This window comes from Gracilinanus agilis, chromosome 5 (assembly GCF_016433145.1).
Source record: "Gracilinanus agilis isolate LMUSP501 chromosome 5, AgileGrace, whole genome shotgun sequence".
NCBI lineage: Eukaryota > Metazoa > Chordata > Mammalia > Didelphimorphia > Didelphidae > Gracilinanus > Gracilinanus agilis.
Window position 1 is genome coordinate 181362523 of NC_058134.1, and position 16268 is coordinate 181378790.

At 36.2% G+C, this 16268-nt stretch overlaps 2 protein-coding genes across 3 annotated transcripts in view; one reads left to right on the forward strand and one right to left on the reverse strand.

Moving 5' to 3' along the window:
- The window catches only part of FGFR1OP2 (FGFR1 oncogene partner 2), a 74217-nt gene that overhangs the window by 50820 nt on the left and 7129 nt on the right, over positions 1–16268 (reverse strand). The gene's annotated exons all lie outside the window — the stretch shown is intronic.
- Positions 1–16268, forward strand: part of INTS13 (integrator complex subunit 13) — a 37063-nt gene that overhangs the window by 16321 nt on the left and 4474 nt on the right. The window contains exons 9-15 of the mRNA XM_044678714.1: positions 7699–7788; positions 9242–9331; positions 10922–11100; positions 11759–11929; positions 13070–13224; positions 13445–13675; positions 14691–14830. Of these exons, the coding sequence (XP_044534649.1) occupies positions 7699–7788; positions 9242–9331; positions 10922–11100; positions 11759–11929; positions 13070–13224; positions 13445–13675; positions 14691–14830 (1056 nt within the window). The remainder of the gene's footprint in view (positions 1–7698; positions 7789–9241; positions 9332–10921; positions 11101–11758; positions 11930–13069; positions 13225–13444; positions 13676–14690; positions 14831–16268) is intronic.

Below are 16268 nucleotides of genomic sequence, written 5' to 3' on the forward strand. Positions count from 1 at the left end.
GTTTTATGAGCGAGTTCATCCCATTCACATTCAGAGTTACAATTATCAGTTGTGCATTCACTGACATTTTTGTATCCTCCCCTAGACCCACCCCTTCTTCTTACACTATTTTCTTTTAAACCAGTGGTTTGCTTTGAGCCAGTATCCCTTATCCCCTCCCTTGATTAACTTCCCTTTCTGCCCCCTCCCTTGTTATTCCCCTTTTTGTTTTTTAATGGCCTAATGAATTCCCTCCCCCTTCTTCTCCCCTCCCTTTTTTGACCTCCTCACTCCCCTCTTCCCTTTGGTTTATCCCTTCTGACTTTCTCAGTAGGGTTAGATAGAGTTTTTAATCCGAATGGATAATAAAGCTACTCTTCCCTCTCCGGGTTGATTACACTGAGAGTAAGGTTTGAATATTACCTCTTAATGCTCTCTTCCTCTCCTTCTTATAATAGTATTTATCCCCTCCCCTTCCCATGCCCTCTTTGTGTGTAATAGAATATCCTATTTTTCTTATTTACTCAGATTTTTCTTGGTGTCCCCTACTATTCCCCCCCCTCTTTCCCACTCCCCATGTCATCTTAGACCATTTAGTATCCTGTCCTCTCCCTATGAATTATTCTTCTGGTTGCTATAATAGTGAATATTATAATAGTGAATAGAGTTCACTACAGAGAATTATACATAGCATTTCTCCACATAGTAATACAGATAATTAGATCTTATTTAAGCCCTTAAAGAGTCAAATTTAAAAAATTATGAGTTTTCTTTCTTTTCCCTCTGTTTCTTATTTACCTTTTCATGTTTCTCTTGATTTTTGTGGTTGGGTATTAAACTTTCCATTTAGTCCTGGTCTCTTTTGTGCTGCAAAAACTTGGAAATCTTCAATTTTGTTGAATGCCCATACTTTCCCCTGGAAGTATATAGTCAGTTTCGATGGGTAGTTGATCTGTGGCTGAAGGCCCAGCTCTCTTGCCTTTCTGAATATTGTATTCCAAGCCTTGCGGTCTTTTAGCGTGGAGGCTGCCAGATCCTGTGTGATCCTGATTGGTGCTCCTTGATATTGAATTGTCTCTTTCTGGCTTCTTGTAAGATTTTTTCTTTTACTTGAAAGCTCTTGAATTTGGCTATTATATTCCTAGGTGTTGACTTTTCTGTGTCCAGTGTAGAGGGTCATCTATGGATCCTTTCAATGTCTATATTGCCCTCTTGTTGTAGGACTTCAGGGCAATTTTGCTGAATAATTTCTTTAAGTATGGAGTCCAAGTTTCTATTAATTTCTGCTTTTTCTGGAAGACCAATGATTCTCACATTGTCTGTTCTAGACCTGTTTTCTTGATCTGTCAATTTCTCAGTGAGGCATTTCATGTTTCCTTCTATTTTATCAGTCCTTTTGACTTTGTTTTATTTGTTCTTGTTGTCTTGAGAGATCATTGGCTTCTAATTGCTCAATTCTAGCCGTTAGGGACTGGTTTTCGGTTATAATCTTTTGGTTTTCCTTTTCAATCTGGTCATTTCTGGTCTTCAGTTGACTTGCCTCACTTTCCATTTGTGAAATTCTGCCTTTTAAGCTGTTATTTTCTTGCCAGATCTCTTCCATCTTCCTCAACATCTCATTTTTGAACTCTTCCATAGTTTGTGACCAGTTTTCATTGTTTTGGGAAGGTTTGGATACTTGTTTGTCCTCCTCTGTTGTCTGAATTTTCTCTGTGTAAAAGTTGTCAAAAGTGTTCCAGAGTTTTTCTTGATAATCTTTTTCTTCTGGGGTTCTTGGCTTGCCATTGTTAGCCCTGCCCCTTTTCAGTTTTGTCTTCACACTCAGGGTCTGCCTGCACTTTCTAAGCTCCCGAGGGCTCTGGTCTCCTTGCTCTCGGGGTCAAGCCTCCTGGTAGTCCCTGGTCTGCCCCTCTGCCCACCTCTCCTTCAGCAGTCTCAGGAGTTGCTTCCACAGCCGCGCTCACGTCTGCACCTCTCTATTTCCAAGCCTGGGCTCAAGATCTTTGTCTGCGTCTAGGGTACTGCCTTCACCCGCGCAGACGCTTGGGACAGTCCCTGCTTTGGAGATCTTTGTCCACGCCCAGGGCAATGTCTTCACCCGCGCAGACGCTCGGGAAAGTCCCTGCATTAGAGATTTTTGTCCTCCCCTAGGGAAATGTTTTCACCCCATAGACACTCGGGGAAAGTCCATGCGTGCCCCACAGCCACTTGAAGTCCCATGTCTTACAGCTCTCAGGTACAATCCCTGGTGTTGCTCATGATTTACTGGTTGCCCCAATCCTGTTTTCACTCTTGTGCGTTGGCCTTGGCGCTGTGCGTGGTGTGTGTGTGGGGTGGATGGGCTTCTTCCTCTCGCGTTTTAGTGAGATCTGTTTCACCCCTTTATAGCGTGGAAATGCCCCGAATTCGCGTACCTTCAATGCTGCGCCCTGTTGTGGGGTTCCTTTGTTCGTCTGGATTCGTTTTTATGTGCCCTTTAGGAGTCCTGTATGCTTTGGTTAGGAGAGATCGAGCAGCTGCTCCTTACTCTGCCGCCATCTTATCCGGAAGCTCCTTTTAAGTGGTTTTTAAAGAGTGCTGCTTATTTTTTTAATGTGGTTTTAAAATCCTTATGTGGTTGCCCCATTGTCAGATTTCCATTAACAAGTGTCCTTTGCAGCCTGATTCTTTGGGTAACTTAGGACATTTCACTTTGCAACAACAATGCATTGTTTACCTATAATTAGTAATCACTAACACTTATGTAACACTTTTTTAAAAACCCTTACCTTCCATCTTAGAATCAATACTTTGTATTGGTTCTAAGGTGGAAGAGTGGTAAGGGCTAGGCAACAATGGGGATTAAGTGACTTGCCCAGAGTCACACAGCTAGGAAGTGTCTGAGGCCGGATTTGAACCTAGAACCTCCTGTCTCTAGGCCTGGTTCTCAAACCACTGAGCTACCCAGCTGCCCCCTATATAAGACTTAAAAGTTTGCAAAGTTATTTTCATGCTTTATCTCCTTAGAACTTCACAATAGCCTTATGAGGCAAGTACTATGAGTATTACTATTATTATCACCTTTTTCTTTTTTTAAACCACCGGTGAGGTAACAGGCTTAGAGAATTTAAGTTACTTTCCATAGTCGTATAGCTAGATCAACAATAATTGAATACTTGAATGAATTCCAAAATATTCAATTAAATGTTGAAAACTGAAATGCATTTATGAGTTGGCCTTTGAATATTGGCCAAAAACATGAAATTGTTCAACTTCTTTAATTTTAGAAGTGAAAGAACTGGAGTAGAAATGAATTTGGAATTTAAAAAATGAGATTTAAATTTTGAATTATTTCTACTTTTTATTCATTCAGCTTCCTAATGTAAATTGCAAGAATTCTCTTCTCCTTAGATGCCTTACCTGAGCAGGAAGAAAGCTAATGCCTGGGGATGGGATAACTATTCAGACTACAATTTTTTTGTAAACTACCACGAAGCTCTTTGAGCCAGAATGGCTATAGCTTCCCTTTTAGTCTTTGTAGCACATATACACAAATGTGAATAGTTTACTAGAAATCACTTCTAGTTCCTGTAGATTCCATCCAAGGCCCTTATCTGTCCTATAGTACTGACAGGAAATTACTGGTACTACGTAAATATTACTTATCATCATCAATGTTATCATTATTTCTTAATACACAGTATAAAAACTAAGTTTTTCAGTCATCCCCAGTTGATGGAAATAATTGTTTCTAATTCTGTTACCACAAAGGATACTAGGCATATATATATTTTGATATATATTAGACCTTTTCTGTCTTTGATTTCTTAGGGTATCCTAGTACGGAGCCAACTCTTGTTTTCTTTATGCCATTTCTCTCCATAATTTGGATAATCAGATTTTTATCCTATCAGCAAAAAATATCAGCAAATATTTTTCCCACTCTATAGTTCCTCTTCTAATTTTATCTTCATTGATTTTATTTATGCTAAAAGAATTTGAAACCTGGTAATGCTATGTGCCCTTCTTTTGTATTCTCATTGATTTCCCTTTAGAATCTAGGCCTTTTGTCTTTCAAAATGTTATTGTTTGGGGCAGCTGGATAGCTCAGTGAATTGAGAGTCAGGCCTAGAGACGGGAGGTCCTAGGTTCAAATCCGGCCTCAGACACTTCCCAGCTGTGTGACCCTGGGCAAGTCACTTGACCCCCATTGCCCACCCTTACCACTCTTCCACCTATGAGCCAATACACAGAAGTTAAGGGTTTAAAAAATTAAAAAAAACAAAACAAAAAAACAAAATGTTATTGTTTTTGTCTAGCTCGGTAAAGTAATCCCATATAGTCTGGTATAGCACAAAGTTGGAAAATTGAATTTAGATAGTATTGTCTTTTTTACAAATTGTTTTGGCATAACCCAACCATGAGCATTGTATATATCTACTTATTTTAGACTTCATATCTTTAAAGTGTTTGAAATTTCACTTATGTAGCTTATAATATCTTTGTAGGCTAACTCTTTTGATATATTATGTATTTTGAAAGGAATTTCCCTTCAAATCTTTTCTTCATGGATTTTGTTAGTATCGTATAGAAGTGTTGATGATTTTTACTAATTTATTTTTAATCCAATACTTTGCTGGAACTATTGATTATCTCAATTTCTTCACTGATTATCTGAGACTTTTTAAGTATACCATTGAGTCATCTGCAAAAAGAGATAAATCTGTTGCCTTTTTATCAATAATTGGCCGTTTGTGTAGTTCTCTTGTTACCATTTACTCTAGTTAGCATTTCTACAATTCTGTCAAATAGTGGGAGGAGAGATGTCAAAGAAAGGTTTTTTTTTTTTTTATTGGGTTTAGGGTTTAGACTTGTTAGAAATTCATAGTATTTTGAGTAATAGTAGAGAGAATGCTTCCCTGACATGGAATCCCCCATACCTTCCAAAAAGTTGGCCTAAGGATAAAAACCTTTAAAATCTGCTCTCTCCTCTGTGAGGGTCAATTGATGATAGCCTGTCAAGCATCCCCTTTTTGCTAAATGTACCCAATTCCTACTATTCTCTATCTATGTCCTGTCCTTCCCACATTGTTCTAATCTTTGTTTCTCTTGACCCCAAAGGCAGGGAGATCCTTTCAAGTCTTTACCTGAGCCTCCCTTTTCCATCCCATCAGAATATTCCTACCAGGATTGCATATTATCCAAAAAAAGTATAGCACATTTGTGATAAAGCCCATCCTGATGTACATTCAGGGTTATGATAAAGTGCAAAGCATTTTTTAAATCCATCTCAGTTTCTAAACTAGACTCTTGGTTCATACATACATCTCATGTGCCTGTTGGACAATATTATGTTAGATCTGTGGACATTGAGAGCCCCAGGGGGATTAATTGTACAATCTTTAACATTTTAACTTGCTAAATTGCCTTTCCATCATGGCACAGGTACTACCAAATACCTGTCATTGAAGTCTCTAGTGTATAACTTCCAGATAAGTATTGGTCCTCATGAAATGAAGTCTTTCTGGGAGTAGGAGGCAGAGTTAGAAAAAAAGTGCAAATGGTTGAGGCTTCGTGTACAAGTCCCATTTTGGTGGTTAATGATCACCTCATTGAGGCTGAGATGAGATTGGGTCAACATGAAATCACAAAGGAGGTTTTGCAAATGTTTCCTCTTTCTAGGACCTCTCACTGTGGTTTCTTAGAGAGTCTGCTTTTTGGTTTTAGCTTTAAAGGGGGCATTAATTTTTAAAGTGAAACTAACTAAAAATCTTAGTCCATCAAACATGTTTCCAGGTTACCTTACCTGGAAGGATTTTTTGTAGACTGTGATTATATGTTGTGCCACTTCAGGGTATTGTCACACTTCCTAATCTGCCTTGACTGCTAGCAGTTCTTTATCCCAAATGTCATTATTGTTCTCTTTTCTAGACAGTTTTCTTTAGTAGTGGGTACAGTATCCTAACAAGCTGGTTTATAGTTCTCTCTGTCATGATAAAGAGGTTTAGTGGAAAGAAAGCTTGAGTAGGAGTCAGGAGACTTGGGTGCCATCCATTCAACAAGTATTAAAAAGCCTACTATGCCAGGCAGTGGGGATTCAAAGACAAAAATAAAATAGTCTCTGCCCCAAGGAACTAAGTAATAGTTAATAATAATAGTTAACATTTACATATATGCCTACTATGTGCCAGGTATATGCTGAGTGCAAAGGACAAAGTAATTTGGGGAGGGAGGGAGAGTAGGAAAATAGAAATCAGTTTAGGTTTCCTGGAGTCATATTAGTTTTCACTCCAGGGGCATGTAAACTCCAAAGGTCTTTTCATTTTATTCTTTGTGTTTCCAAGCCTAGAACCATATGTGCCAGAATAGGTGCTCAATAAATGCTTGTTGAATTGAGTTCACGCACATACATACAATATGTGTATGTATGCATATTTTGTATCTATTGTTTGGACCTATAGTAATATTAACTTTTGGGAGAGTTCCCAGTAAGGAAATTCTTTCTAGTAATGCAGATTTGCAAACTTTCTGCAGTTAGTTGTCTGGGGACACTGAGAAGTTAAGTAATTTTTCCAGGATCATGTATTTGTCTGAGGCAGGACTTGAACCCAAGTCATCCTGATTCTGAGGCTGACTTTGACATTCATTCCATCATGCCAATGAGGGTTTTCATCCAAAACCTGGGAGATAATCTGTGCCAAAACAGAGATAGGGGTAGGATGCCATATAAGGACTTTGGTTGGAGTTTATCAGGAATGGGAAGAACAACAACCAGACTGCCTCTGTAATTCCTGGACTGCCATTAGGGAAGTATCTGGTCACTTGGATGCCTTCTCTTTTTTGCATGTCTTTGAGTAGGACTCCCTAAGTCAAGATTTCAGTGAGGATCCTTTGCTAGTGCTCCAGAAATTGCCCAACCCCTCATTGCCTTCTGCTTAGACTGTTGAAATAGCATCCAGAGCCTTGGTGCTCTCTAGTCTATGGGTCCTTATCCTAGAGTCTGATTCACAAAAATTCTGTAGATAAATTTCAAGAGGACTATGAATTTAAGTTTAGTAATTATATTTCAGGATGATTGGGGGGTTTCTTAACTCATGGACTTTATTTATGCATGTAAAAACATTCTGAGGTCATTAGACTTCTGCAGACTGCCCATGTAGGGGTTTCACAGTCCAACAGAAGTGAAAAGCCCCCTGCTTACTTCTAGTTTCCACCCAGTGGCCTTTTCCACTTCCTTGTTCAGGAAGGCTTCAGAGTTCCCTATTGCCTCTTGGCCAAAATATACTCCTTTGTTTGCTACTGAAAGGCCTCCACAGTCCAGCTCTTTTCAACACCTTCTCCTCTGACTGGTAGACTCCCCCTACATTATATTCCATTCTCCTGCCTCTATGCTTTTGTCCTTCTGTGCCTGGTACAAATACCCTTCCCTCCCCACTTATGGCTTTGGTAACCCCTCACTGGTTTCAAGGCTCAGCTGCCTTCTTACAGGAGTCCTTTCCTGACCCCCCTATTGTTAGTGTTCTCCATCCCCAGAGTGATGTGGTATCTTTTCTTGTATCTCTTGTGCAGACTTGGCTGCCCTCTGTTGTGGAGGCACTTGATATTCATATTTCTCGGGTATGGTACCTTGAATGCAGTAGGCCCTTGATAAATGTTGAATTGTAGTAAATCTGCTATTTTATAAAGAAAATGGAAATGTTATGCTATGCTCTTATCTCCATTTTTCTTGGCATATTAAAGGTGATCTCCACTTAGGTGGCAGTAGTAGAGAAGGCTCATTTAAAGAAACAGTAACACTTAAGTGGTGCACACCAAGGACTAATAATGTTGGTAAGTACTTAAATATAAGCACTGTATAAACAACATATGAGCAACATAAGGTATTAAAAATAAATTATAAGGTACTTAGGAAATTTTTAAAAAGATAAATAGTATTTTTCCTAATTCTTTTGTCATCTATACTCATGATTGTTTTTTAGTAATATTTTTCCCCTTTACATTTAAAAAAAAATAAGTAATTTTCAAATGTTTTGAGTTCCATATTCTCTTTCTACCTCCTTTTCCCTTCTCCCTATCTGAAATAGTAAGTAGTTTGAAATAGGTTATACATGTGCAATTATACAAAATATATATTTCCATATTCTGCATCAGTTCATGTAAGTCTTTCCAGATTCTTCTGAAATCATCCTTCCCGTCATTTTTTATATAGCACAGTGATATTCCACTGCAGTCATATTCCAGAACTTGTTCAGCCATTCCCCAATTCGTGGAAGTCTCTTAATTTTCAATTCTTTGCCACCACAAGAGCTACTATAAATATTTTTGTACCTATAGGTCCTTCTCTCCTCACCCAATACCCCCTCCTTTTTTTTTTTTTAATCTCTTTAGGATACAGACCTACTATCAAATGTTATAGGTTTTAAAGCCTTTAGGACATAGTTCCAAATTGCTCTCCAGATTGATTGGATCAGTTCACAACTCCCCCAACAGTGTATTAGTGTCTTAATTTTCCCACATCTCCTCCAACATTTTTTTCCTTTACTGTTATATTAGTCTGATAGATTTAAGGTGGTGCTTCAGTAGCAATTTGAACATTTTTTCTTATGACCATCGATGTTCATATCCTTTGACCATTTGTCAGTTGGGGAATGCCTTATATTCTTATAAGTTTGACTTGGTTCTCTATATATTTGAGAAATGAACCTTTTATCAGGGATACTTGCTGTAAAAAAATTTTCCCCAGTTTTCTGCTTTCTTTCTAATCATGATTACATTGGTTTGGCTTATACAAAACCTTTTTATTAATATAATCAAAATTATCCATTTTGCATTTCATAATACTTTTTATTTTTTGCTTGGTCACAAATTCTTCCCTTATCCATAGGTCTGACAGATAAACTATTCCGTGTTCCCCAAATTTGCTTATGGTATCATCCTTTATGTCTAAATAAGGTACCCATTTTGACCTTATTTTTGTAGAGTGTGAGATGTTGTTCTCTGTACCTAATTTCTGTCATATCTTTTACAGTTTTCCATTGGTTTTTGTCGAATAACGAGTTCTTGTCACAAAAGCTTGGATCTCTGGGTTTCTCAAGACACTTAAATTATGTGGTCATTTTCTATTGTGTATTGTATAGCTAGTCTATTCCACTGATCCACCACTCAGGTTCTTAGCCAGTACCAGATTTTTAGTCATCATCATAAAGATCATAGGGGAGTAACTTCTTTTTCCTTTAATGGAATGCTTTCTGCTTATTCACTTTATTGTTTACTTATATTTCAGAATTACATTATTGCACAGGAGCATATAGAATTTCACCTGTAGATGTGAACAGTAGACCTTCCTCCTGCCTTACTAACTTTCTTCTGAATGGTAACTTATTCCTTTGTTTCAATTGGTACAATTATAAGTGTAAATATTATAAGTGAGAATTCTTTGAAATAGGTGTGTTGACCACAGTTAAGTGCTAACAGATTTTGTAAAGAGATTCTAAAAACTTATCTAGATCTGGAAAATTGTTTCCCTTATAGTCTTTTAACATTTTTTGCAATAATTTTGAACTTGGACATGAGAGAACTCACTTAACTGATTTTGCAAAGATTCAGAAAATGGCTTGTGCTTCTGATCTTCCTTTAAGAGTGTTACATTTCATTAATGAACATTATAACTGAAATATTTTCTGATTTTTAACTGCCTCATAGATTTAAAATTTACTTGAAACTTAGAACTTTGATACTAATTGAGTTGCAAACATTTAAGTTTTGTTTGTGATTCAAAATAGTTTTTTCCCTAAACTTTAAAATTGTTATGAACTTATTGTTATGTCCTCTTGTAGGACTAAGCCACTTTTTTTCTTTTGGTTCTGACCTATGATTTGATCAAAGTAGAGAAGTTCTGACCTAATAATTCATTTTATGAATGCATATTTGTACTTTTTAGTCTTAGGAGTAGCATGAGGGCACCGAGATATTAAATGACTTGCTAGTAATCTGACTGATGGTATGTGTTAGAAAAAGAGTATAAATTTAAATCTTACTAACTCCAAAGCTGGAGTTCTGTTAGGTCTCCCTGCCTCTCTTGAAGAATTTAATTTGTAGTATTATGTTGAATCAGTTTTATAAGTAACTTAGAGTGACAGTATATCCTTGTGGTAAATTTAATTTCATTTTTATGTTGTATACTTGGAGAATAGAATAGCTCCACAAAATTCAGATTTTAATAAAGATACTAGAAATTAAATATTGAATATTTCTAGAATGGTAGTTGCTTATAGTTCGTATCTTACCATAGAAATCTTTAAACGAATTTCCTTTTAGAAATGATTATGGTACTTTGATCAGGATAGAAACATAAACTTCATTCAGAAAAGCTAAAATAGCTACAAGAACTCAAAACATTTCACTACTTGTGTTTACATGGAAGCATTATGAAACCGAAGTGGGACTTCTTCCTTTTTTACTACTTCTCTTCTTGAGACTGGCTAGAAGTACTCTCACTTTTCTTTTTGGTGTCCAAATGACTTTTTTTTTTTTAACCCTTGTACTTCGGTGTATTGTCTCATAGGTGGAAGATTGGTAAGGGTGGGCAATGGGGGTCAAGTGACTTACCCAGGGTCACACATCTGGGAAGTGGCTGAGGTCAGGTTTGAACCTAGGACCTCCTGTCTCTAGGCCTGATTCTCACTCCACTGAGCTACCCAGCTGCCCTCCAAATGACTTTTGACATCAACAAGTGTGATAAAATATTTTACTGGACACTAAACTTTGATAATTTCCTTTATATAAATCTGAAAAATTAAGAGTAACCAAGTTAACTAAGAGTAGGATACAAATCTGAAAGGGAAAAGACCTGTTCTTGATAAGATGTTTGGTTGGATGAGTGAAATAAATCATCCAGAAATGCTCTTAAGGAAGAAAAAAAAATGAACAATTTGAATTGATTTGTTGATCTTACTTTTGACAGGTCGTTCTGTTCTACTGGAACAGCCACGAAAATCAGGTTCCAAAGTCATTAGTCATATGCTTAGTAGCCATGGAGGAGAGATTTTTTTGCATGTCTTGAGCAGTTCTCGATCCATTCTGGAAGATCCTCCTTCAATTAGTGAAGGGTGTGGCGGGAGAGTTACGGATTATCGGATTACAGTAAGGCTCTAATGTCTATGAGTACTACTTTTGTATTTTGAATTTACCAGACTATAAAAGGGACTTTTCTGAGTAAGATGGTTTGATTTTGTTCTGTTTCTGGTTAGTTAATTTTAAGTAAATAGTTTTGCCAACAAGATTGATTTGAATATTTAATAACAACATATTCATCATATAATTACTTTAACTTTAGTGGGAGCCAAAAAAATGTCATCAACCTTAGCCTAATATTTTCTGTTGCTCCATTTTCCGTCCTTTAGAGGAATTGAACTTAAAAGTTTTAGCCTTCAAAACATGCAAATGCATCCCTGTTTTTTCCTTGTTTTAAAAATTTCCTTAATCCAAACACAACAATATAGCTTTAGTTTTGACTCAGATCTCTTTGAGTATGTGTGTATGTATAAATATGTATGAATACATATATGTGTATTTATATGTGTATATGTATGCATCCATATACACACATATTTTTCAAGTATCTACATTTATCAGAAATGTTTCTGGATACACACCACACAAAAGAAACAAAAGATAGAGTCTTGTGTTTCTTCTTTGTATATCATAGAACACAAACTTTAAGAGAGGTTATTACATTTAATCCATACTGTATAAATTAGAAAATATAGTTTCTAATTTTATCTTGTTTGGTTATCATTAGGATTTTGGTGAATTTATGAGGGAAAACAGATTAACTCCTTTTCTAGACCCCAGATATAAAATCGATGGAAGTGTTGAGATCCCTTTGGAACGAGCAAAAGATCAGTTAGAAAAACATACTCGTTATTGGCCTATGATTATTTCACAAACCACCATCTTCAACATGCAAGCAGTAAGTAAATTTAAATTATTACAAAGTATCAGTTTTCTTTTTGGCTACACAATTTTGCCTAGTACAATAAATATTTAACTTATGGAACAGTTAGGAGGCAAGCCTGGTGTAGTAGAAGGAATGCCAGACTGGGAGTCAGGAAGTTTGGGTTCAAGTTCTGGCCATTAAAAATTGGGTATGTGTGTGGGGGCAGTTGGGTAATTCAGTAATTGAGAGCCAGGCTTAGAGACGGAGGCCCTAGATTCAAATCTGGCCTCAGATACTTCCTAGTTGGGTGATCCTGGGCAAGTCACTTAACCCCCATTGCCTACCCCTTACCACACTTTTGCCTTGGAACCAATATCCAGTGTTGATTCTAAAATGGAAGGTAAGGGTTTAAAAAAAAAAAAAAAGAATTGGATGTGTGACTTTAGGCAAGGCACTAGAACTCTCTAGACTTCGGTCTCCTTGTATACTGTAATAAAAGGATTAGATCAGATCAGCAGTTCTGTAATCCCTTTTTTCAGAGAATCCATCACAGCCAAGCCATTTTCATAATAATGTGGCATTCTCATTTTTAATATGGTTAATACTGATAGCTATAACCCACATAAACATAACCTCTTTGGAGGGTTCTCAATAATTTTTAAGAGTATAAAGGTTCCAAAGACCAGAAAGTTTGAGAACCACTAGATTAGAAATGTCTAGCAGTCAGTTTCTAGGAAATAAGTAATTTTATAATTACACAGAATTATAAAATTTTAGAGTTAGAAAGGACCTTAGCCCCTAGTCCTCATTTTACAACTAAGGAAACATTATCAAAAGGGTTGTGATTTACCCAATTACATATAGATAATTGTTAGCAAATTTGAGAGTGTAACTCAAGGCTTATGATCCTTCTAACCATAGTTTGTGTTAAAGAATCTCATCTAGATTTAGTGTAGCAAGCATTGCTGTACCCTCTTCCCTTAATTAGGCAATACCATTTTAATGAGAAGTTTGTAGTTTTGCTTGTAGTCTAGGTCTTGACTCTTGAAATACTTTCTTTTTTGTTTTTTTTTACAGTTTAAAATTGGATGACATATTTCACTTTGGTTTTAGGTGCTTTTTTTGTTCAGGACATTTGAGTTTTATTTTTTGTTTTTGTTTTTTAATTAATAGGTAGTTCCATTAGCCAGCGTTATTGTCAAAGAATCCTTGACAGATGAAGATGTGTTGAACTGTCAGAAAACAATCTACAACTTAGTTGATATGGAGAGAAAAAATGATCCACTGCCTATTTCCACAGTTGGTACAAGAGGAAAAGGCCCCAAAAGGTAGTAGTTTTTTTAACCCTTCATGTAATTCGAATGGTAAGAGGTTAGCATTTATATTACAGTAATTTTATAATTGAACTAACAATGCCTGTTACATAAGGGAAAAAAAAATACTGTATGTATCATTTCCTTTATTTCCTCAGTGTTGGCCAATTTTATTTTATATTATTTTATCTCTGTGTTCTATTTTGTAAGAAAATTTTTTTTTTCTTTACTGCAGAGATGAACAGTATCGTATTATGTGGAATGAATTAGAAACCCTTGTCAGAGCTCATATTAACAACTCTGAGAAACATCAGCGAGTCCTAGAATGTCTGATGGCATGTCGTAGCAAACCCCCAGAAGAAGAAGAGCGCAAGAAGCGTGGAAGGAAGAGAGAAGATAAAGAAGATAAATCTGAGAAAGCAGCAAAAGATTATGAACAAGAAAAGTTCTGGCAAGATTCAGAGAGGTGACATTTTGGCATATGACTCATTCCATCTACTACACATATGAATATTCAGACATTTATTTACTAATAATTTATTTTATTCGTTTTTCATCTAGTTTTATAATTCTGTAATATAGTATTTACTCAGCCATGCTATCTTTAAATGTCATAATCATATTTAGAGTTGGAAGGGACCTTAGAGACATGTAACCTAAGCTTTTTATTTTACAAATGAGCCAAGAAGAGACATAGAGATTTTAAATGACTTCCACAAAGTCACATAGATAGTAAGGAAGAATGTAGTGTTGGAACTTGATTGATTGATTGAAACCAGATACTTTTAACTCTGAATGCAGCACCTTTGCTTTCATACCACAATAATGTGCTTAGTGTCTGTCATACATGTACTGGTAGAGGTAGAGGTTGCTTTTTTCCAAAGGGGATATTTTAGTTTCTCTGCCCTATTATTTTCCCCCTTCTTGAATTTCATTTGCTTGTTTTTTAAAAATTATTTTGTGTATGTTCTTTTCATTTTATTTTGCATCACTCTTACTACCTAGTAGCTTTTCTTCCTCCATCTCTAAGTCCTCTATAACAAATAACTGTAGTCAGACCCAAACAAATTGGCACTTTGATCAGATCTCCTTTACCTCTGACCCATTCCTCTTTGTTAAGGGTAGAAAGCACACTTTCTCATCTCTCACTATGGTGATCCCAGTTTTGAAGTCTTTCATGTTGCCCTTGATGTTGCCCTGCTTTGTGTGAGTTTTTAAGTAGTGATTTGAAAGTTCTTAACAACATTTAATCCTACTTATTTAATTATTTTCCCTGAGTTGAGATGGGATGTTTTTACTTCCTATTACTTTATGCATTTTCTAGGCATATATATAGGTTTAGGGTTATAAAGATTTGGAGTAGGGAGTGTCTTTTTGTTTTAAAGTAATTTGTTGTAGAGAAATGTTGCTTTAAAAAAAAGACTAGCTGATTTAAGAATTGATTAAAAATATGCCTTAAAATTGACTGTTTGATCCCAAAGATTAAAAGGAATTTTAGAACGTGGAAAAGAAGAATTAGCTGAAGCAGAGGTTATTAAAGATTCTCCTGATTCCCCAGAACCTCCAAACAAGAAGCCCCTTGTCGAAATGGATGAAACTCCACCTGTGGAAAAGTCCAAAGGTAAGAGGAGCTAGGACATCCTCTTGTGAGAGGATCTTAGAATCAAATCATCTCAAACAGCTTCATCTAAAATAGGTATTTTGTTATCTGAAGCAACAAAAAAACCTCTCTTCTGCATCTTTGAATTTGAAGTCTCTATCCACTCTCTGGAAAAATGTTGTCATGAGAATTATATTGATAGCTCCATTAATTAATTCTTTGGAAATAAAGTATTACAATGAAGTCCAAATTAAAGTTAAAACAAAACTGAATTTTTACAAATTATGCAAGTTAGAGCTGTATGTATTCTCGGCCATATTGACAAAAATATTTTGTACCCATTCTCCTTTTGTTGAAGGTAACCAGGACTGACTGACTACAGAATCATGACATTTTTCCTTGTTCTCATTTCCTTTATTCTATTCTAGTATCAGTCACTATCATTACTTCAGTTACTTCCCTTACTGGACCTTCAAAACTCCTATTTTAAAAAGAACAAATGATTTACATTTTGATGTACTTTGATTGTTTTACATTAAATTTACATTGAGTTTAAAGCAATGTATTCCTTCATTTATTGCTTTTTTAAAATCTTTATTTGCATTTTAAATTTTTTAATTATGGAATAAGCTGTCTTTTCCTCCTTAAAGGAATTATAGACTTCAGCAAGCAGGTAAAAAGGTAAGTTTTTGGGAAACAGCTCTACATTGAAAGTAACTGGTGTTTTCTTTGCATTGTTTTTGGTGGGGATTGTTTTAAAAGAGAGAGGCAAAAAAACAAATTAAGGATTTGTCTTAGTCCCTAAAGCTCTAAACTTGTAATGCAGTATTTTTAATCAAAATAGCTGCCATTTATACAGCACTTGAGATCTGCAGGGTATTTTCATGTTCATCGTCATCTCATTGAAGCCTCATCACAGCTCTTCCTTTTTTTCTCCCCTTTTTTTACAAAGAAGGGAATGGTTGCTTTTTGGGTCTGAGTTGCTAATGGTCACATAACTAGTAAAGGATCAGAAGGAAATTCAGACTATGAGCTTCAAAACTCCTCGGCCATTCCTTTGTCTGCTAAGATTACCAGAGGCCAGGCTTTTATTTAGGAGCAGAAGTGAAGAGACTGACTGACCATGCTGCCAGGGGTCTTTTGTTTTCTTTTTTTCCCCCCTTTTTAAAAATTTTGGGAGTTAGGAGAAGCCTGTGCTGCTTATTCTTGGCTTATAGAACCTTGAGTCTGCACTGTCTTAAAACAGGCCCATGGGGGGCAGCTGGTTGACTTGGTGGATTGAGAATCAGACCCAGAGACAGGAGGTCCTGGGTTCAAATATGGCCTCAGATACTTCCTATAGCTATGTGACCCTGGGCAAGTCACTTAACCCTCATTGCCTAGTCCTTAACCATTCTTCTGTCTTGGAACCAAGTTCCAAGACAGAAGGTAAGGGTTTAAAAAACAAAAACAGAACAGG